This window comes from Acanthisitta chloris, unplaced genomic scaffold (assembly GCF_000695815.1).
Source record: "Acanthisitta chloris isolate BGI_N310 unplaced genomic scaffold, ASM69581v1 scaffold9622, whole genome shotgun sequence".
NCBI lineage: Eukaryota > Metazoa > Chordata > Aves > Passeriformes > Acanthisittidae > Acanthisitta > Acanthisitta chloris.
Window position 1 is genome coordinate 18,229 of NW_008659943.1, and position 23,051 is coordinate 41,279.

The following is a 23,051-nucleotide window of genomic DNA, read 5'->3' on the forward strand; positions in this document are numbered from 1 at the left end:
CACAGGAGGAGATAGATAACCTCAACACTTGTTTCTAGACTTATTTGTTATGATCTGGCTTAGTCTTTGCCTGGGTTCGCTCTGCTGCCCTTCGTGGCTTGCATCTGTGTCAGTACAAAATGGGTTGCAATCCCACTTGTCCTCAGCCCACTGTTGTTGTGCTGTGCTCAGAGGTGACTGTCACAGATTGCAAAAATAATGCACAATGGGCTTCAGGAAAGAACTCTTGTCTTTAAAAGTCCTCTAGAATAGGCAGACCAAAGAGAAAAGCTAAAGCCTTGGTTTTCAGCATGCTACATCCACGTAAGTATACCTGCATACATAATCTGTGCATGTTTACAAGCACAATACTCTGAGGCTCTGTCTCATTGCTGTGTGCAGGTAGGAGTGTGTATGTAAGCAGCTAAAGCAGCGCAGTGGAACTTGCAGTAATGATTGAAAAGGTCTGCCATAACTGAATGAAGTCAGTGGATTAACAATCATTTGCTCTTTTCAGATGGACACCAGAATTTAGTCTTCACTCTAGAACAGTTTATAATCAGGGACTAGTCCTGCAAATTCTACATGCTGGGCTTTGCAGAATTTGCTAAAGCATTACTTGAGGGCAAGTGAGAATACTGATATTAGGGAGAAAAACAGAGGTTGACTGCACTATTTGGCTGATGAGGATTCTTGTACTATGAGTATGCAAGCCTTGAAAATTGCTTTTTGAGTTTTGCTGAAGATACTGGTGGACTGAAGGGAAATTCAGAGTTGCTGAACTCAAGAAAGAAAAATCTTTTAAAGTGTAGAGCTGGGTTTGAGCTCAGGAAACTGGATAGGCATGAAAGCCAGAAGAAGAAATTTGCATTTGATGTGGATGGCAAGACAGCTGTACACTCTCCCACATTTCTGTTAATGTCTTGCATTAAAAACATCACAGGGGAATGGTGACAGTAAAAATTTGAAAAAAAATTATTTCCCCTGCTTTAAGGTTCTTGCCCAGCCATATAGAACTCTGAGCCTTTCCAGGCTGCAAACAATTCCTGCTAGTGTTGCAACCTTTGAACAGGAGTAAATAAGGAGGAAAACAGCAGCTCCATCAAAATATACTACACTGGGGGTGGCTGAGGACAGCTGGAGTGCAAAGCCAAATGGCTGCTCTGTGTAAAAGCAGAGCCAATGCATGTCTTTCCCAGCCTGAGGCTCCCTTTGTGCACTGCCAGAGTGATGGCTTTTTACACAAACCAGTGCTCCAGCTCTTATCACAGCAGCCCAGTGAACAACACCTGTAGACATCTGAAATCTGGCCATCGCACAATCAGAAATATATGTGGCTGGGAACAATGACCTTATCAGCACAGCTCTGCCTGCAGCACTCACCCTTCCTGGCTGGAGGAGGCCACTCTGCCCTCTCACACTGTGCTCAATGTGTACCAGCTTCTGCAAGTTCTCCTGGGGGAGAGAAACTGTGTTTAGAAGAGTGCATAGAGACTGTTTTTAGACAAGCAGGAAAACCTTCCCTCACCCCTCCTCACCATTTTATTTCTTTAGAAGTTGTGGTACAGAATTAGATTTTAGAGAGAACTGAGATGAAGGATTTGAAGCCCAGAAAAGTCTTCTTCCTGCCTTATGTGTTTCATAAAGCCTCATCACTTGCATTCACATCTGCTGTGGCTTTCTGTGGTTCTGTCCCCTCCTACCTCAGTTCACCTTGCAAAGAGCCTTCTGACTCCACAGGGTAGTTATATATTGGTTTCTTTGCTGACTTGCTGGGTCTGGGAACTAATAAACTACAGTGTCTGCTCCAAAGGCCTGTGCATTACTGCCATGGCACAGGTAATCCAAGGCAGGCTTTAATTCTGTAGGACTGTTGCTAGGATTATCTGGAGGTTTATGATCTGTGGTAATGATTTAATGCCTTTGCAATAGAGGATTTAGAAAGTAAACTAGTAAGCAGGCAATGAAGCTGCATCTCTGTTTTGATGCTGTGCAAAAATCACAAAGTTTGTGATCAAACTTTGGTACTATTCACTGTCTACCTGGCCTGAAAGCACAGTCAGTCGGTGGGCACTGGCATGAGGTATGAACTTATCAGTGAAGATGGCAAATAAGGTTAATCAAGATAAGTCTGTTCTTATTTAAAAAAAAGAAAGATATTGGGTGAATCTAAAAAGGAGGAAGAAGGGGTGTCTGTACCTTTGCAATATTGCTAGAGCTTTTTCAAATCTCCTTCCATTCAGTGGGTGAGGCTGCTGAAACAGAGACTTGTGCATAGGGCTCAGCTGTGGTTTTATCTGATCAGAACAGTAGAATGAGCTGCCCAGAAGCAATGAGTGATCACTGGAAAATGCCTAAAAATTAGGAGTCTCCTGTCTAAGTTAGCTATTGCATCCTAAATCCTCAGTTATGTGCCCAGATAAACTGCAGACTAAGGATTGTGTTTGATACTTCATGGCCTCACAGCCCTTGAGTACACTTTTCTGCTCTGACAGGTAGTGCTCTGTTTTCCTTTGCTCCACTGACTGGCATTAAGATACCCCTGGGCTTAGTTAGACATGATTAGATTGTGCCCTGTTTCTGCCTGAAACAAATCAGTGCTGTTTACAGAAACAGCTAATGAAGAAAGCTATCACAGATACCAGAAGGGACACATCCATGTGGTCATGATGGTCTGTCAAGGCTAATTTACCCTGGGTTTCAGCTAACACAATTAATGTACCTATCTCAGCTTGCTTTTTGAGATAAGCCTAAAATACCTCCATATATTACTGCCCTGGTGAAATATTACCATTGTTGAGCATCATACTAAGTTTACCTCTTAATCAGTACCCACATATTAAATATGCCCATGCAGTGGAACTGGCAGCTGAACCATGTTCAAGAACTTCAGCTGTCAACTATCTCTTTTGCCATGCAGAAAGCAACAAGTGGAATTTTTCAGATCACTTCTAAAATACTATAACCCATCAAAATGGAAACCAATAGCAGAGGAAACACCAGGGATTATGACACAACCCACATTTGCTAAAACCACTTGCAAAAGGCTTTTCCCATCACTATGGGGTGTTTTAACCTTGGCAAAAGTTGTCAAATTGAGAGTTTTCACAACAAAAACCTGTTCTCCATCCACAGAAGGCAGTGCCCTCCTGTGAGCACACTCAAGCTGAGGCTAGCACTACTCATCTGGGTTTCTACAAGAGTGAGAGAAGCTGCTGCAGCTCAGCTTTGCTCAGGCCTGCTGCACTGTTGAAGTGCTGATGTTTGCACTATGGACACATGTGCAGCAGGAAATGGACAGAGGAGTATCAGATTCATTTCCTGAAGGAAGTCAAACAGCCATCACACATGAAGGACCGTGTTTTATCTGGGAATGTGGGCAGCTCAGGGTGGGGGGATAGTTTCCTTACAGTTCCACTAATTTCCCTGTTTATATCATTTTCTCCATTATCCTTAAAACTATCACTATTCTCCTTTCAAATATCCTTTACCAGCTACAACTCAAACATAAAAGCAAAGCTCCACCCAGCAAGTAGGGCAGAGTGGGTGGCTGAAACCCTTCTCTGGCCTTTTTAGCAGCAAACTGCAACTTGGATCACTTTATCATTATGTCTGTGCAGGAGGAACACCTCCCCAGGGAATTCACCAGCTGCTAATAGCAGCAATGATTTATAGCTCTGAGCATCTCAGGCCTCTGACAGGTCACAGACACTCGAGAGCAGCACAAACCCTGCCCAGTTTGGCTCCTGGAATCACAGACAGATGTAAGGCTCTGTGGTGATGTTGTGCCTTACTCCTCTGTTTACACATCTGGAAGCTGCAAGAATTATTTTCCTACCTAATGAAAATGCTGTGGAGATAGTGATTATCCTAATGTGGCTGAAAATACCGAGTTAATAGTTCCCAGGGAAAAACTGCTTGAGTATTACTATCATAAAACAAAAGCTACTAAAGAGTCATTTGTGTTCTGTAGAAAATGTAGATCATAATTCAATGCTCCTGTCAGATTTCTGGAGTGTTGTTTGACAAGCAGAAATCGTCTTCCAGGTACATGCCAAGTCTAAATTAGTGCTTAGAACTTCAACCAGGTACATGACAAGTCATTAACACTCTAATTGAGTGGCATTGTTCAGTTTCTTCTGTAATTAGACTAACTACTTAAATTATTTACTTTGTGGGGGTTTTTTTAATCTGAGAGAAAGAAAAGCTGGTTGTGGCTTTGTGGCTGGGATATTAATTCAGGAGGACAAGCTCTGATTCAGCAGAACACTGACCCTTGATTGTCCTCAACCTGTGACTTCACAAAACCCACAGTATTCACACAGATGGGAAAGAAGGAGATTTTGTTTCATCTCTTCCAGGCCACAGTTTTGACAAAGAGCAGATGTGCTAGAAACAGAACCATGAAAATTCTCCTCTCTTCCTTCAGTGCTCCACACAGATATTTCAGCAAGTCCAAGAGGGGAAAAAATCCCTTTGTGCTGCTATGTTGCACAGCTGCACTAAAGGGCATAGATCTACTCCAGACCTGTAGTACTGTAAACTAGATCTGTAAACCCCTTGAGTCTCACCCAGGAGGAGGTTTCAGAACCTAGCAGAGAGATGTATTCAACTGAACAGGTGTGTGAAAAAGTTGCTGTTGATCAGGAGAGCAAAGCCATGGTAGGACTCACCGCCTGGACCATGCTGTCGTTGGCTCGGTCTGTGATTTCAGAAACAATCAATAAGGCAGCTGAGGGATGAAGCAAAACAAACATCATGTATCACATAGAAGAGTAGGAAAATAACCCAAATCCCTTCTGTTTACATCTTTAAAAACCCAGACAACATCATCCCCAGCAGGAGCTCCTTGGACTTCTCTGGCACCTTCATAATGCAGCTGCCATTCTTCTCATCATTCACTTGTGTGAAACATCATACTTGTGCTGACCCAGAGAGCTTATAGGGTCCCTTTCAAGCACCTAGCATGGCACAAAATCCTTTTGTAATGTTTTCTAGCTGCAGATTTATGGCAATTGGAACTTGTGGTAGGGAGGAGAATGTAAGCCAGCTTTTAGCCATCTGAAAGCACAGCAGTCTGAGGTGTCCCACTGCTGGGGACAGGTCATCCCTTTCTGACAGAAAAGTGTTTGAAGTGGTGATGTGAATTAACTCCTGGATTCTCTGTTAGAGCAGGGATTCTCTACTTGGGCTAGGGCATGTTTGCTGGCCCTGAGAGCATAACATGGCTCAGGTCCTTATTTCACATCCTTTCCCCTGTGGAGCAGAGGCTCCTGTTGATTTCTGGGGATAACCTGGGAGCATGCTAACCATTGCTGGCCAGAAATGTGACAAGTGTGAGCTAACCACAGACAAGACAGGCAATTGTGGCCAGAGGGCTTGAGCATCTGTCCTGGTGTTTAAACCACCTGTATAGCTGTAGCTCTGCTGTCAGTGTCCAGGGTCCTAAAGCTTGCACGAGACTCTACTCTTGGCCAGAACAGACATTATTGCTATGAGTTGGTTTGGATTTACACTCAGTGGTAACAGGGGTGAGCTGGTTTCATTAACAGTGTTACTGCTGCTTACTCCAGCCTGGAAACTACTCCCACAGAGGTCACAGCTAAACCTTTCTTTGACTTGTGTGGGAGTAAGAGACTTCTGCTTCATCTGTCTAATGTGTTGGTGAAGATGCTGACTTTACAATGGCCAGGCCAACTATGGACAAAGCCAGAGGACTAGGATTTCCTCCACGACTGAGGCAGAACTACAATATCTGCACCATGCCTGTACAGATGATATTTTCTTCTTCTGTTAAGTTGAATGAATGAAAATACCACAGGAAACCTCTATGTTTCAATGAAAAAAACCCCAGGGTTCTTGTCCTAAATAATTTGTCTAAATTAGTAATCAGCTCTTACTGATCTTTCATCTAACCTGTTAACACAAAATCTTAAAAATCATCTTCCATATACTACCAGTACAGATCTTCTACCTCTTTAGGAGCAGCATCAGCAAAGCAGAATTTTTGTTCTACCCATTTCATTTTACCTTGTGTGTCTTCATACTCTGTAGAATCAGGACAAAGATTATTCAAGTAATCTGTAGAAAATAATCAAACACAGACATCCAGTAATTAGAATGTAGATCTACATAACTTGTAGTGTTGTTAGCTAAAACAATAATTGGCAAACGATATCCTCATAAAATAGTCTTCCTTATCTAGTGGAATCAGCCAGTTATTGAACAAAGTACACCTGAGAATCTGAAGGACTGCACTGTTCCAGACTCACTCTGCCCTAGCAGGCAAAAAGGGAATTGGTTTCTTGAGGCAAAGAACTGAAGTAGTAAACCTATTTTCTGTAATATCTTAGTCCAGCAGACCTTATCTCCCTACACACCAAAACTTTCATTTTCCCAGTTACTGCGAGTACCTGGGTCAAGGAGCAGCTCATGTTGCTTCAACAATAATAGATGGAATCCAATCAGTGGAGCTGCACTGAAGCCCTTCCAGCTTTCTCACAAAATACTGTGCTGCATGTTTGCAATATTTGTTGTAGACTACAGAAATGGGAAGAGAAGATAGAGCATAGTGGGGGCATTTCTGACTCAGATATGCCAATTCCTTTTATTATAAACACTGTAAGGATGGTGTGAGACTGCTAAATACTGTAAACCACAAGTCTGGGAAGTTGCCCTTAATGCAGACACACCCAGAGAGGGAAGCAAGTCAGAAAAAAACCCTCCTACTATTGGCATCCGGTGTTCATTTGTGTTGCTCATACTAAAAAAGCAAACCCAGCTGTGAATAATGAGTTGCACCCTTGATCAAAGTGTCTGGAGCAAGATGAAACTGCTGTTAATCTGTGCTGTTCATAAAATTTTCATATGGTCACTTTGTTCTGCTGCAATCATAGGACTCCCTCCCAATATTCCCTGCCCTTCATCAGCTGTATGGGCAGGTTTGTGGCTTCCTTTCTGCTGTCCCAGTCATAACTCATCTTGCATCCCTTTCCACCCACTCCCAAAGCATTTCTCCATCTGTATGGACCCTTACTCTTTTGTGTTTTCACTAAATTACTTGACAACACTGAAATTCATTATTAAATTCAACCCTTTCCTTCCCCAGCCAGTTCTAAACTTGCCAGTTCTTTCTGGGGGCCACATCCTGCTTCAGAAAGTCTCTTCATCTCACAGGCTCAAACCTGCTAGATTTGCTGTGGCTTGCAGAGAAGGGACACAACCCTCCCTGGAGAGACTCCAGGTGGGAGTGAGACATGCAGTCCTGAATGTAAAGGGAAAGTAGTACTGGAAATGTCAAATCTGTAAACATACTGTTAATGTAGATTTGTACCTCTGCCTCCTACAATGCAGCAAAGTGGGACTGGGATTTTGACTCCTCACTAGCCTTAGGTGTAGTGTGCATGGCACTTAGGGTGCAGTACTGGGTACAACTGCTCTGTTGATGGAGAGGCTGAACACTACCTCTTTGGATTCACATAAGGAAAAAGCCAAAAGGAATGGCTAAAAACACCTGACCACACTTTTCTGTGACCTTTCAGCATTGCTGTCCTGAAGAAGTGCCTGGCTCTTCCCAGGCTCCCTGACATCTCCTAAATCCTGTACTAAGCATATTGAAGTTCCCAGGAAATCCCACACTGCTTTAGCCCTGTTTCAGCTGTCTTGGTGTCAATGTATAGCACAGTGGAGGCAGAGAACATCATGGGAGTGTTTCCCTAGGGTCCTTCTGAGAGTGGTTGTACTGACCTGTGAGCAGCACCCGATACTGGAAGACACGCCGCACCACTTCCAAAAGTTGGTGTTTCACACTCTGAGAGCTGCCACCAGAGCTCTGCTGTGCCCAGGGCAGGGGAAAGAAAACACAAAGTGTGTGGGGTGAGCTCAGCAGCAAACTGTCAGCAGTTATCATCATAACTCTACCACAGACTGAGAAACAGTTCCACTATGTTCCAGCAAAACAGACTCAGGTTTAGATTTACCAACCTACACTGTGTGCACACACAGGAGTGTGGGCAACAGGCACAAACACAACTAAACATCTCTCTTCAGTTTAGCACCAGGGCCTGTAAAAAGAAAGCTATTGTTTCATTCTACCCTGTGTGTGAATGCTGGTGGAGTTGCAAGAAAAATAAATCTCTGAGTAATCCCTGTGGCAAAGCCATGCACTTAGTGCAGGTGAAAAAACATGGGAGCCTTACCTCAAACTCCTGAATCATGGTAGCCAGTTGGGAATGTTTAAGGCACGTTTCATCTAGCAAAGCCAAATTCCTGTCAAACTGCATAATGTATGCTGTGTGATGATTCAGCCTTGATTTTCTGGAGAGAAAAACATCAGCAACTTTCTGGTGCTCCTCCCTAAGGCCACGGAAAGAAAAGCAGCGGCAAAAGGATAAATAAACAAAGCAAAGTAAAAAGCAGAGCCATACTCCCTGATGCAGAGTATTGAACTACTTCAGCAGTTTGGTAGACTAGAGCCTGGCTCAAGTTAGGTGTCTCCTTAACTGAATTAATTTTGGAGCTTTGTCTGTTCTAAACATGGTCTTATTCTCTCATGGAAAGACTTCACCCTTAAGGATGTTTGGCTTAGGTGGAGTCCCTCACAGGCTGCCAGTGTCTGTTTGGCTTGGAAGCTCAGCCCAGCAGATCCTGCCTTGGTGCTGGGAGTGAGGGGCTGTCCCTTATCTGAGAGCTGCACAGCTGCTATATAGATTTCTCCAAGCAGATCATCTTTAGGATGAATTCTGATGTCTCCTGTTCCTGTCACCCATGGCATGACTCTGTGAGCTTCAAGCCATGAGTGTGAAGCCACACGGGGATGACTAGGAACAGGCAGAGGAAAATGCAAGTGGAACAGGCTGTCCCCACCCTGACTGCTGGGGCTGTCTCAGAGTCATGGGCTGTGCACTGCACAGGCCTCTCAGTATTTCATTTCTTAACCTGACAGTTCTCTGTTTGCTTCCTTCCTGTCTGTATGCAAAACCTATCAAAGCAGCTGAGGTTCTACTCGTTCCATCTCTGCTGGGATCCCAGTCTCCCTGCTGGTGGGGTCAAGGGAGCACCAATGGGTTCACCCACCTGCTGTGGAGGGGATATCCAGGCCATCAAACTATGCCATTCTGTACTTACCATTTAAGGACTCTCTCTTCCAGTTCTCCCAGGATGTCTTGGTGTAATTCATAAATTTCAGGCAGTTCACTTAAACCCTGCTTGAGTTTAATTTCTTCCTGCTCATTTTCATCATCCTCTCCAAGCGCTTTCAAGATCCCTTCATAGAAATCCTGCAAACAACGATATAGAAATTAGGCAAACAGACTTACAGTATCTTTTCTGAATCACAGTTTGTCTATGAAAATAACTAGAAACCTAAGTGCATCCCTGTTTGTGATGAGAACAGGAACTGGGCATTGATTTACATTGCTTAGAAACTAATTCTGTGAGTGCCTTTTCCAGTCTTTCTGCATCCCAATAGGTCATGAAGTATGTGGAAGTTTTATTGCACAAGGTGAAGAAAAAAGGGTAAAAGAGAAAACCAGAGTAAATACTCCAAACAGCTCAGTAGAGAGGCCATGTCAACTGTGAGGCTTGAAAGCTCCTGATGACTTGTTTTGCTGCAGCAGCTGCAGACTAGGAGGTTGCAAGGCTTCCTTCCTTAGAAAAATACTATCTGTCCTTATCTGATCTTCCTTTCCTTTTTTATTTTGTGTGTGAAGGTAAGGCTAGGGCATTGCAGCATCCCTTCTTATTGCTAGCCAACCAACATTGTCCCTCAGATTGGGTATTGTTTTTAAATTCAGCATGAAACATACTTGAACTGAGGTTTTGGAGCTGAATATACTTGGATTCACTGACTCTGGAGCCAGGAGGGAATAGGATATAGCATTATTAGGAAAGCAACCTACTTGGATTTAAGAGAGAGTGTGCCACATGTTATGGATAAGCTAACTCTGCATCCTGAGGGAAAATAAACAAGCTCCAAGAGGACTCTTGGTGACCTGGTGAAGGGTCAGGTAGCTCACAAACACATAAAAGCCCAAGCATCTAGTCACAGCAGAGCAGGTGTTAAAGCTGCATCCTGTCCAACTATGGCAATCACATCAGGAGCTGTTCTTCCATCAGGTTTGCACTGAGCTCTGCTTCAATCCAAAGTCTGGTATGAAGGAAACCTTTGGTGTCTGACCAGTCTGGCCAAATCCATGTCATGAATGTATTTTTTCACATGTGGCTCTGCAAACAATGAGTTATTATTAAACCCAATGGTTTAAAAAAGACATAAAAACCATTCTGTGTGCCCACAGATGCCAATTCATTGAGGGGAAAAATACAGCTGCTTTAACAATTGCTGAGAAGGTTATTCTGCTGGATGAGTTAACAGAAATGACACCTAGATTTTTCCAGAGACCATTTCCTGGCCTCCTACCCCACTATGTGACCTGGCCAACTGGGATGTGAAAGGAAGGAGGGGCTTGGTAAAAAGAAACCTCTTCAGATTACACAGCTGACTGAAACATGCCAAGCTGTTTCTGTCCAGCCCTGAACCAGGGTGGGATAGGTTGAGTATCTTCCTCTGTCAGGATCTAGCGATAAGAAACTTATTGCTAAAAAGTCAAATTCTGTTCCCTGAACTTTAGGGACTTTCTGAACTTCCCTGGGCCATACCAGGATTTACCATGGCATTTCTCATGATTCTGGCTTCGTCAAGTTGCCTTTTGTAAGTATGTGGAGTAATAGAGGAGGAGGAGAAGTGATTTCTGTGAAAGTTGCTGATGTCCAGGTATGAGCAAAGTCTGTTTCACTGGAGATCTATAATTGACTGCCCACTTTAGATTGGTTAAATCAAGGTTGCTGTATGGATTTCAGCGTGCTGGGATCTGGTTGGTATGGCTGTGCCCCTGCTGAATGGCTCTGTAAGGAGCAGGAGAGCCTCTGGGCAAAGAATTCCAAAATTCCTCTCTCACCAGTAGGAACTGACTCTAGGCAAGAGCAGGTTTTAGTCTCCTCAAATTCATTCCTGGCTTTTCTGTTGTTACTGTCAACTACAGTGTACACACTGGTTCATTATGAACTGGGATGACTGGAATATCTAATGGATAATGCCCAAAAGGAAAGTCATGTGTACACAATGTGTTTTTTTAGCAACTATGACAGGTGAAGCATTTGTTTTCTGAAAAGCTGCTAGAACTTGGTAAAAAAATATCACGATGGCAATTTTATTTTTGATGAACTATATCCTGGATAAAACAATGTCATAAAACTGGAACTAGGTAAAAAAAGATCACAATGGCAATTTTATTTTTGATGAATTATATCCTGGATAAAACAATGTCATAAAAATTTCTGTGTTTCCTAATTATCTGGGTGGTTTCCACAATGTGTCCTGCCCCAGTACCACCAATCCCAATGTTCTGCTGTTAAATTTCCCATTTTTCCTGATGTGTGAGCTAGCCTATCTAACTTCATATTTCAGCCAGTATACACTCCAGAGGCTTTCCACCCAGCTAAGCCAGTCAATCCATCTTCTGGAAGCTTTTCCTGACTCAAAGGAATCTGCAACCTTTCAAAGTCCTCAGCCATTGTAATTAATCCAAACTAGGGAAAGGGAAAGAATCTAGAGGGTTCTTTTATCTTATTGTGCCTGGGCAAGTGAATAGCTGTAGTGAATTCACTACTGATGTGCTAAGTAACCTGTTATGTTGCAGAGATGTCATCTTTTCCAAATTCACATTGAACAGCCCTGTGCCTGTCCACTTTCCACCACAGCTGAGCAACAAGATTAACACTCCTTTCCCACTGCCTCTCAGTGGGTTTAATTAGTCATTAATTGCCTGTCCCCTTGATGATAATGAATTCTCAGACAAATTATTTCATTCCAGTTGCCTGGATAGCCAGCTTCCTAATGATTAATAAAAACCCTGCAGCATAACAGTAATCACTGTAAACACCCATTAAGAAAAGAATTATGTCCCTACTGAACGTGCTGAGTGCCTGGGAAGGCATTAATCAAACACACAGCACGTTTGCAGCCTCACTCACTGGGATCAGTCGTGGCACCTGAAGGTCTCAAAGTCTCTCACCCAAGCCCTATGCTTCAATACAGAAGGTTCTGAGTCAATATAATTCCCTGCTGGGTCAAAACTCTTAGACCAGCTTCCCAAACTGAGTGGCATGATGGGCACAGAGCTCAGTCTCATCCAGGGGTAGATGAGCCCATGGATCTCACTGTGGTCACTTCTATACCTGCACCAGTGTTTGTGTGTGCATGGGAAAGCATAACCACTTAGGGTACATTCAATAGATCCTGCATATTGCAGGATCCAAGGCTCTTTTGGACATCTAGGCATTACAGCTGGGGGAGGGTGAAGAGTTCCAAGGGGGAGAAGGGAGTCTCCCATTTAAAGCTGAATGGAGACATGAGCACACAACATCCTGTGACCCAAGCCTGACTCATGGTGGTTCCTGGAGGTATCTACATCACAGCCAGCAGCCTCTCTCCTAGTGATGACACCCCTGAATTAAAAAGTGGTACATCTCCTGTAGCATACTGAGTGACCCCTGCTCTGCATGGAGCAGTGATCTTCCCAAATTTCTCACTACTGAGCTCAGCAGAAACAATGCCAGACAGAGAGCAGAAAATGCTATCGCAGCAGCCACAATTAGTCTCTTGTCCTGTCGTGCAGGGCACAATTTGGGTCAGGAACTCTGACCTCAGCACACACTCACATCCAGCCAAATGCTCCCATCCATCCAAATCATGGCAAGTGGGTTTCAGAACCAGCTGCAGGGTATGCACTGAGCATACTGTATCAGAGGGGCTTGTTACCCCTGCTCCCTATGCCAGATATGCTCCTGTGGCTTCCCTCTCCTTTTAAGAGATATACAGATGATCTGAAAGCTGTTTTGGCTCAGCATTCCCACTGTGGAAACTCCTTGTCAATGCACAGCTATTTTCCTCTGCCAGTGAACACAACAATGAATAAATAAATGAGAGAAAACCTCAGACCACTGTAAGTGAGGGCAGGCTATTCTTTTCTAACAGTGTGTATTTAGGCTTTCAGAAGAGCTTCAGAGGCTCTACCAGCCTCCTAGCTCTTCATTTAGCCAGCACGTTCCATTCACTGAAACATTTAATTAGGGAAGTAAGGACTTGATTGGTCCAGCAGAACTTTGAACATCATCCAAGAAATTCACAGTAGTAAAAAAAAAAAAGGCTCAGCAAATCATTCACTGGAAGTGTAAATAATTAGAAAGATGGAATTCTGTTTTGTCTAACATGTAGTAGTGACTCCTAAATGAGGTAGTTATTTTTTGTTCTTGAGAACATGCTGCCCACAAGAATTCTGAAACTAGAGTTGAATCAGTGATTCTGACTTCGTGATAATCTGCGTTTAGGTACCTTGGAGTTAGAGACTTGAGCACTAAGGTGATTTTGGTTTTTTAATTCCTAAGATGTATTTTGCAGTCAGAGGCCTTGGGATGCTCAGTGCAGGGTTGGATTCCAAACTGCTCCAAAGGCTGGAGAACCAGCACACATCTGTTCATATCATATTCACACCCAGATCTTCACGTGCTTAGGAAGCATAAATCTGAGTCTTTGTGTTTCGAAGAACTGTGGTCCATTGTTATGAGGAAAATGCCAAACCAGGAAACAGGATCAGCTTTCTTCAAACAGGGAAGTGTTGGGGCTGATGTTTTTTCAGTGCAGAGTTGTCCTTTTGGGTACTTTAATTCAGTAAATGCCTTAGAGGGAAGTAATAATGACTTCACACTAAAAAGATGATTTTATGTACAAGAGCCTAAGGCAAAATAAAGGCAAACATGGTACACTATCAGGCAAATGCTTGATCCCACACAGACTGGGATCCTGAGGTGGTGTCTGGGTCACAGTAAGTCTGGTTTGTGCACATCTTGCAGAGTCATTTGAAACAGACTGGCTGAAGGGAAGCAAATAAACCAGACTCGTGGGGGTGTGTGAAACTTTAGGCTGAGAAAGCAACCTGCAGCATTTTTGTTCAGGAGTGAGCACTGAGAAAAAGATGTCAAGTGCAGCCTGAGTTACTGGGGAAGAAAAACAGGAGAAAAGACACAAAGCATGAGGATTAAATGATCCTGGAGATTCAAAGACTAATTAACTTTGGAAAACTAAACTAGAGTACCAAGAGATCGTGGCCTTGGACTACAAGGCTCTGCCAGTTCCATCTGCTCAGACCAGAATGAGTTCTTAATTCCCTGCTCCAGAAAATTGCATTACCTTTGAGCAGGGCAAGTAACAGCTAACCTTTTAGATTATTATCACTACTACCACACCAACGATACCAAGTTTGTGAGCTAACACAATGTTTCCAGTCTTTGAGTTCAATAGCAGAGTGGGTGTATGGAAATGTCATCGTTTTGGCAATCAATCAGTTTATTAAAGTCTCCACTGAAAGGCCAAACAGATTCTGTTATGCTGAATGAATAGCAGCTCCAGCCAAGCCTGGAAATGAGATGGGAAACTGCTCCTGCTGCAGGCTTAAGAAAAGAATATTTTTTTTCCTTTCTGAGAGCAGCTAGGGTGTGGTTTGGTTCCTTGCCTTTCTTACCAATGTGTGGGTTTACATGAGATGATGAAACTTGAGACCTGAAGATGAGCATTTAGAAACTGTTTCCTTGAGAAAGCTGGTGAGAGGAAATGCTTGTCTGAGCTGAGGAATTCTGTCGAGGAAGCCCTTGGTCCTACCTGGCCATCAATAGCCTGTTGTTGTACCTTGAGGGCAGTTTGGTGACCCTGTGGTCACTTGTGGTTGCTTCTGAGATTTGCCAGTGGGACTTGTGTCAACAGCAAGTGCAGAGCAAAGCACAATTTTCTGCTGATGTGGCTATTCCCAATGCTATTCAAATATGGGAAAAGCAGTAATTGGTTTATGGTAACATTTGCACTATGGCTGTACTGGAAAGCCTCAGTGAGGCAATATTACCCCTGCACTCTGAGGGACTTACACATTGTGAAGCTGACAATGGTTTCTCTAGATTTTTGGAATAATATATTGGGCAACAGGTGAATATAAAGATCCAACAGGAGTCAGAGTGGGAAAGGTAACAATGCTGGGGCTGTGGGTTCCTAGATGGAACGTGATTGGAACCAAGAAACCTGCAGATTACTTCTGAATGCCATTGCAGTAGGTAGCTGTCCTGCAGACATCAGCCTCTAGCAGTAGGGATGGGGTATGCTAGGGCTACAGGCACTCAGTAAAGCAGAAATTTATCCTCTGGTCCTGTTCCCATGAAGATTTTGTATCTCTTCTAAACTAAGGAGTGCCTGAACTAGCAGTCAGGTGAAAACAGGCTGCCTGTTCCTCTCTCCTCCCTCACTCTCTGACCCAAGTTCCAATCACACATCCTCACTACTTAGAAAGCCAACTCACAGAAGCAATTACATCTTATTTGAGAAAGCTGACTCTGCTGAAGAAAACCCTCCAGTACCCCTAAAGGAGTGTATGCATTTGGTGATGTGGCAAGAACTTACTTTTCCACCACAGAAGATAATCAGTAATCAAAACTCTGCATCCAAAATCTCAGCCTAAAACTGATGAGATTTTTTTTGAACTTTCTAACTCAGGACAATGGGAACTAGGACAGGGAAAGTGAACAGTGAATGGTTACAGTGATTTTGACACTTCATATGCAGCGAGTGGCTCAACTGTCCAAACCAGTGCATTCATTCAAGGCTTTACTTTAGGCCCATCTCTGACATTTTAACTCTTCTTTTGGTGCTCTAACTTTTGTAATTAAGGTAATAATAAGCATATGAAAACCACTCATAAGATTCCTCTACTCCAGTGGGATGGGCAGGCAGGGAAACAAAATCCCAGCAAAACAGGACTCTGAAATACTCTGTTAGACTGAAACATAAAAACCAAACAAGTGTGTCCAATTAAAATTCATGGCCGACAGAAATAGAAGAACTTGGAGAGCACTCCAGTCTTTGGAGTGCTATTATTGGTATCTTTTCCCCTGATGAATTAACCAGCTGATTCAGTTTTCCTCATTGCCTAAAACCTTAATTCCAGCACTGTCAGACCAAGCTCCAGGTAATATTACTTACTTTCTGTAATAAGCATTTCTGTTTAGAAAGTGTCTGAGTTCCCAAACAGGAGAGCAGGGAGTAGTTACATTCTTGAGCCAGGAAAACTCTGTTTTCATTCTCTCATATATTTAAGCCAGCTCTGGAGCACTTCAGCAGATAATTAACAATCAAGCAGAGTTTTTCCCTAACTAACCAATGGGCTGTAATTTTCATGAAGATTCTTTTTGTTAGGGATTGCCAACAGTTTGGAGTCCATCCAGCTGGAGGGAAGCAGCATGCACTTGCATCCAGAATTGTTTCTAAACTAAAAACATTTAACAAAGATATAAACCAGAATCCCTGTCCCATGTTGAAGCTATCAGCTTGGAAAAGAGAGCCCATACAATGTTTTCTCTTCCTTCCAAACTTTCTTCTACAGGCAGAAAATAGGATTATTGTGAAAATACAAATTTCACCACACAGTTATCTATCAGAGAAAGGAGAAAAGGAAAGGGATAGGGAAACGAGGGAAAGCCTTCTCAAATTTGCCTCAATCCCTTCCGTGCTTTTACGTCTTCTAAGTCACAGTGAAGTAAAAGGGCAATTAGGCTTCAGTGATCAAAATTATTTACTCACCATACGTAACAGCTGAAGCATCTCCACATATCTGGGGAAAGAGACAAACTTTTATTAATTGCTGTCACACCAATGCCGAAGGGTGGACTGCAGAGTTTTTGTAGAGCAACAGACTCAATCCCTTCCGTGCTTTTACGTCTTCTAAGTCACAGTGAAGTAAAAGGGCAATTAGGCTTCAGTGATCAAAATTATTTACTCACCATACGTAACAGCTGAAGCATCTCCACATATCTGGGGAAAGAGACAAACTTTTATTAATTGCTGTCACACCAATGCCGAAGGGTGGACTGCAGAGTTTTTGTAGAGCAACAGATAGGTTGTAACAATGAACTCACACTTTCTCTGAAGACATCAGCTCCTGGGCAATGAGGTAAGCTCTGGACTGGCCTTCTTTCTGCCAACAGAAAAAGTCAGAGACAATTGACACCTGCAGGCACAATGAGCTGCAGTGTGAGCTCGGCACAGAAAGTGAATCCAATCCTGGGCTGCATCCACAGGAGTGTGAGCAGCAGGTCAAAAGAGGTGATTCTCCCCCTCTACCCTGCTCTGGTGAGACCCCACTTCAAGCAACCTGTTCTGGAGGGAGAGGGTCGGGGCTGGATGATCTCTAAGATCTATCCTGACCCCTAAAATTCTGTGATTCTGTGAATTAAGAGATGTCTTACTCCAAGAAGTAAAGTAGTGTTAGAAAGCACTTTGAACTGACATATTCCTTCAGTAAAAATAGTGACCAGACTTTTATTCTTTGTGTCTGGCATCCTGGACTTCTTTCCATGACAAGCTGCTTCCCCAATTCAAATATTAGTAATGTAGTACAATATAATAGCTGCTAATGCAGATGTTGGGTCTGAAAAATGTGTTCTTCTTAAAGAAGGAGAAGAAATTTCTGTTGATTTTTCCTGGTCCAAAATTTGTCAAAGAAGCAGACAGTGCTTAACTTCAAACAGGCTAGTTTCATGGTGTTGAGGCTCATACCACATGGAAAAGGAAGTTCTTTATCAAAATGGTCATATTCCAGACTGTTCTGACTGATGTGAGACCTGTGGGAGCAAATGGGGCAAAGGGCTTGACTGCATGCTGAACAGAATGTCTTCACTAAATGGCCATAAGTATCTCCAGAAACAGTTCAGTACTTCACCAAACAACATTGTTTGCCATCCCAGTGGCATCTATTTAACTGGGAGGCATCTTGGAAGACTCAGATAACTCTGCAAGAAGTGGCTCTGAGATGCAAGTGGCTAATTAGGGTATTTTGCTCCTACTTGATGACTCATCCTTATGATAAGAGATGACCAAAGTATACAAATATGTACTGGGAAAAGTTTGACATTTTTAGCAGTGGTGAAGGGGGGAACTAAAACAGTAGTAAAGAAAAGCAGCCCTCAGTGACCTAATGTGGACTCAAGGGAGATGAGTGTGGCATCAAGTCTTTGTGATGCTGTTTGCCAGACCAGGTGTGCTGGGAAGACTTGTTGAAGCAGAAAGCCAAGTGTCCCCACATGGCTGCAGGGCCCCCAGGTGCCAAGCAAAGGCATTCAGTAAGGTGGGAGGGCAGCTCTGGGAAGGAGCCACACCACAGGGCTGGGCACATGGCTGGCTGCAGGGAGTCACAATTTCTAAAAAAGTGGCAGCTTGGCAGTGCAAGAATCACTTGGGCTTTGGTTCAGAAACTTGATGGTAGAGGGACCTGCACTCCTCTATCCCCTGTTCCCAGAAGTCTGTCTCCACACACTGTCGTCAATCTTAGAGTTCATTTCCTGGTTAAACAAACAACAATTAAGCAACACAAGAAGGCAACGCCTAGAGACGCTCTCAAACTTGCCCTAGACAGGCCACGCGACACTCAGGGCCCTGAATTTTGTCTCTTGGCTAAGACACATTAATCATAAGAGCTGATGGCACTTTGGTGACAGTGCCAGTCACTCCCCTCTGAGCCCAGTGCCAGCTCTCAGTTGTGCTGACCCAGCCCTTTGTACAACCTTGATCAGAACCAGACTGGTTTCCTGATCCAGCTTAAACTGCAGGGCTGAGGCTGAGCCTGCCTCCATGGGGCTGGAATGGGATTGTTTGGCCTAAGAGCAGCACAAATAGATCACAGAACAGTTCACTATGCTGGAAGCATTAGCACTGTGCAAGTCACTTTGCTGGAGTTCTCAGGGTGTAACCCTCAGCATTTCCAAAGCAGGGCAACTAGAGAAGGCAAGGAAGAAGCAGCTCCATCCTTGAGTGTGCCCCTGCCCTGCCAAGCTGGCATGGATGAGCTGATCTCTCCATGTGTGTTACTCTGTGTGTCTTATTTCACAGACTGCTCAGGGTAGATGTATTGTAGCTCGATGATGCCCTGACAAGAGCACTACTGTCACAGCCAGAGGCTTACAGCAGTTTTATAAGCTTCAGTCTCTGAGCTGAGTGACTTCATAATGCCCCTTTTGTAATTATTCTGCACTGTTGTGGCAGTTCACAGTGGTGCCAATAGTAAACTGAGGCGTCAGAAGAACAAGTGAGTTTTTCAGACTGGCTCCGAGAGACGGAAAAGCAGTGCACATCTGTCTCCCAGGCCACGTCCTTGAAGAGCTAGACTGCAGGTCTCCTGGGGATCTGTGTAATTCTATAAATCAAGAGCTGTCCCTTGACAGGCCTCTGAATTTGGTGCTTCCTCAAGGCACACAAATCTGCCCTTCCCAACTCCAGCACGTTTCATGCTGTGTGTGCGTGCACGGGTGTGTATTCTAACATGTGAAGGTTAAAGGTTTGCAAAACAGAATGATTAATGGAGTCTGGAAGCCAAGCCCAGCGAGTAGAAATGGGGAAGGAGCAGCAAAAGCAGTTTTGTGTCCTGTTGCTGTGAGACCTCTGAGGCTCAGCTGAGCGTTCTGTGTGCTGTGCAGGTTCCTTCCATCTGCCCCCCTTTCATTGTGACACTGGGAGAAGGGTGGTGCACCTTATCTCCACTGCTGTCTTTTCACAAGAACAGCATTAGGGATCATTTTTTGTGATGTTCTCCTTTGTTCCCCCAGCACACCACCTAGCCAGAATGCTTTGGGTTTTCACTGGCATAAAATCCAGCCATATCTGATCTGAATTCCTGCCCTTTTATACCATTTTGCTCTGCTTATATGCTGCTCACCTTGCTACAGACTTGCACATTTTGCCACCAGGGTAAGATCACATCCCTCATGTGCTGGTTTTATACAGTTCCTTGTAACATATTCCTGGTTTTAGACTAAACTCAACAGTATTTGTATACAGATTGGTTTACTTTTAGATTTCCCACACAGTTAACTGGCAGACAGATCTGTGTTCTGGATGAAAGAAATGTCTTTATGTTCCCATTATGGCTTTATTACTTCTCCTAGGATTTGTATTAATTTATTTCCTGAGTGCTTTATATTCTTACAGGTATTCATAGAGATTAATCCCATTCTTTTCTTACTATTCTTCTGAGATTCCCTTCAGTTCTTCTGATCAAGGCCTTATTTTACTTGGTAAAGAGTTTTCCATTGCTAACTGGAACCCCTAATTCCAATATTATTTTCTGCAGGCAGCTCAGATGCTATCACACAACCTTGAGAGCCCAGGGCAGAAAAGCCATGTGTCACCTTCTGATAAACTCAGAGGGATTTAATTAAATGAACATATATAAAAGACACATGAATAAGAGATAGTCCAGGACCTTCTTCTAAATTGGCTTAACAGGAGAAAAAAAGGAGTGAATCTCCATCAGTAATGTGAGTGAAGGGCATTGCTTTTTGTAATATGTTCCAGTAGCATCACAAAGGTTAAGGAAACTTAGAGCATTCCCTGCCTCTCAGTTCTCTAGGTTGTTGCCATATGCCAGCAGACTGAAGAGAAGGAAATAAAGAGCTTATTTAACCAGAAATAATGAATTTTCACTGTTAGTCTTACACAGAAGAATCAGAGCCATGTGACCTCTGATGACAATTGCTTAGCTTCTCAGTGAAATAAAGGCAAAAATTCAAACCCTACCTCCTGTTTCACATTTTTATACCTGCCCCATTTCAAACAGGTTTTTAGCAATAACTCCTGTAACAGAAGTGAAAACCCCTCAGTTTGCTGTCTTGTTGTCACTTTGCCACTAGCCTCACAACGAAGAGATGCTGAGGAACCTGACAATCTGAGATAAGACACTAGGATATGCTCTAGAAATGCTAGTGGTTTGTCAGCTAAACAGGTTCTTCAAGTTGCTCTTCCCCCTCTGGGTTTCACGCATTCCTCATTTTCAGGTCTCTTACCTTGGTGAGGCTGGGATCCCCAGGACTGCTCTCCTCATCTTCTGAACTCTTCTGTTCCTCATCTGATGTGACGACTTCCATGGGTATCATGGAGACAGGGCACACCTTGTAGGGCTCAGTGTAGGCACTGCAGACAGAAAGAACAGACTAGCTCAGTGCTGTTATTCCCAGGCACTCCCTGTTGCTCAGACATATAGAGTCCCTGCAGAACTGCAAGGCTTGGAAAGAAACATTTCTCAAGGGGCTTTTTTTGCTGTTTTGTTTTGGTTTTTTGGGTTTTTTTTCTGCTAGGTTCAACAGCAACCATTCCTGCCTGATTTTACTGACTCAGAGCAGTATTTTTGACCAGAGTGTAATTCTGGGAGTTCTATGCAGCTTCTACACCACAGTGGCTCCAAGACTTTCACATTTCCAGGGATGAGTTCTAGCATTCAGCCAACAGGGTGAGTCTGTTGTCTAGAGAATCAAAATCTGACATCTGTGTTTCCCAGTTGTTGCCCAGCCAGGTTGGGTTGTAATGTGGGCCTGGATTACTCAGTGTATATGATTTCTGTACTTATCATTTCCTCTGGAATATTAACTTCCTTTCACAGCTCTGCCTCATCTCCTTATTTTAATTCAATCTCCCACTTGGGGATCCCAGAAGTGAACAAACCCCAAGCTTCAAAGCCAGTACTAGAGTGACAGGAGGCTGGGCAAAGATGGGTTAATGTAAGCAGGAGGGCAGTGCAGAAGGAAACTCCCAAGGAACTGCCCTACATATCTGTATTCACTTCTGCACTGCACCCAGGGCTGTGTCTCCCCTGCAGCTGTAGCTGTTGGTGTTTGTTAGCCTCCATCCTCCTCCTCATGCAGAGTCCAGGAGTTCTCATGGGCTGCCCAGTGCATTTGTCATGGCTGGGCAGAGGGCCAAGCAGCAGCACTGTTCCTCACCATTGTCTCCTCTTGTTTATTATTAGTATCTGCAGTTTTTCAGTGTGGGTGGCATTGCTGCACTTCCGAAAACCTGCCTAGCTACAACAGCAAAAGGGCCTTGGCACAAGTGAAAGCAAGAGCAAGGTAGATACAGGAACAGCTCAGGAGGCTTATTAATAGTTTAGGCAGTCTCAGTCCTTACTCAGACAGTCCTGCAATTTGTAATTGTTTGCTCCAGCAGACGTGAAATTAAGTCCCTCCCTCCCTTTCCCTCTCTTTTTCTCTGATAAACGGCTGCATTATGTTAATGTGAGAACACATTATAATTTGGGAAGAATGCCTCAGTATATTAGTCTTGTAATCATTAGGATTGGCATTATTAAAGGCTTATACAGTAGCAGAACTTGCAATATTGCTGAACTGTTGCATGGGCTTCATGTACAGTAGACCTGCAGTTCAGGGGCACTGGCTTGTGGTGAAAGACAATCCTCAAAATGTTATGGATCTGACATGGGATAGGCACAGGGATGTTTGTGCCACCATCACCATTCTGCTCTTCTCTGAGCACTCCAGCAGCACTCAGGTTTTAATTTCTGAGACTGTTCTATACTGGCACAGAGCTCCTGGGCAGTACACATTGCATGTGTTTTTACTCCAATGAATTCACATCTCTTCATCCATCCTGTATGTCTCTGCTCCTGTGGTCTCCTAGCACTCACAGCTTCAGAAGACTTGAACTGTGCCCAGGGAACTGCTAAATGATACTTTTCTTTAGCTCATTAAAAGCACTGCTAAAATAAGCTTACTGCAAGCAATAAACTTCAGTGCAATGGAAGATGCAAATAAAAGTGTGGGTGTGAAGAATAAGCAGAGAAATAGTCCCAGAGTTTACAGTATCTCAACAGACATGGTAATCCCCAACTAATTCTCTTCCTTGTAGCAATGATTTGGCTGGATGAGAACAGATTGCAGGCACATTATCTGCTGCTCCTCCAGCAATTGCCTGTCATCATTCCAAGACTTAGGCAGCACAACAAAGGAAGCAATGGGCCTTCCGGGACAGCCTGACATTACACTGACTGAAGGAGGATGCAGTGTAACAAAAGTCTTTCAGTCAGCACCACTTACATTATCATTAGCAGAGCTGCTGATAGGTGTGGAGCAGGGAGAAGCTGTGTAAGTGCACCCTACTAGTTATCTGTGTACCTCTGAACATGGATTGATACATC

The 23,051-nt window shown here is 43.6% G+C and overlaps 1 protein-coding gene across 1 annotated transcript in view; it reads right to left on the reverse strand.

Annotated features, from left to right (window-relative positions):
* The window catches only part of FGD5 (FYVE, RhoGEF and PH domain containing 5), a 54,244-nt gene that overhangs the window by 14,279 nt on the left and 16,914 nt on the right, over positions 1-23,051 (reverse strand). Inside the window, exons 3-11 of the mRNA XM_009069616.1 lie at positions 20,908-21,034; positions 16,990-17,048; positions 16,855-16,885; positions 9,106-9,257; positions 8,178-8,334; positions 7,726-7,813; positions 6,010-6,060; positions 4,653-4,711; positions 1,363-1,434 (exon numbers count right to left, since the gene is read on the reverse strand). Coding sequence (XP_009067864.1) covers positions 1,363-1,434; positions 4,653-4,711; positions 6,010-6,060; positions 7,726-7,813; positions 8,178-8,334; positions 9,106-9,257; positions 16,855-16,885; positions 16,990-17,048; positions 20,908-21,034 — 796 coding nt within the window. The remainder of the gene's footprint in view (positions 1-1,362; positions 1,435-4,652; positions 4,712-6,009; positions 6,061-7,725; positions 7,814-8,177; positions 8,335-9,105; positions 9,258-16,854; positions 16,886-16,989; positions 17,049-20,907; positions 21,035-23,051) is intronic.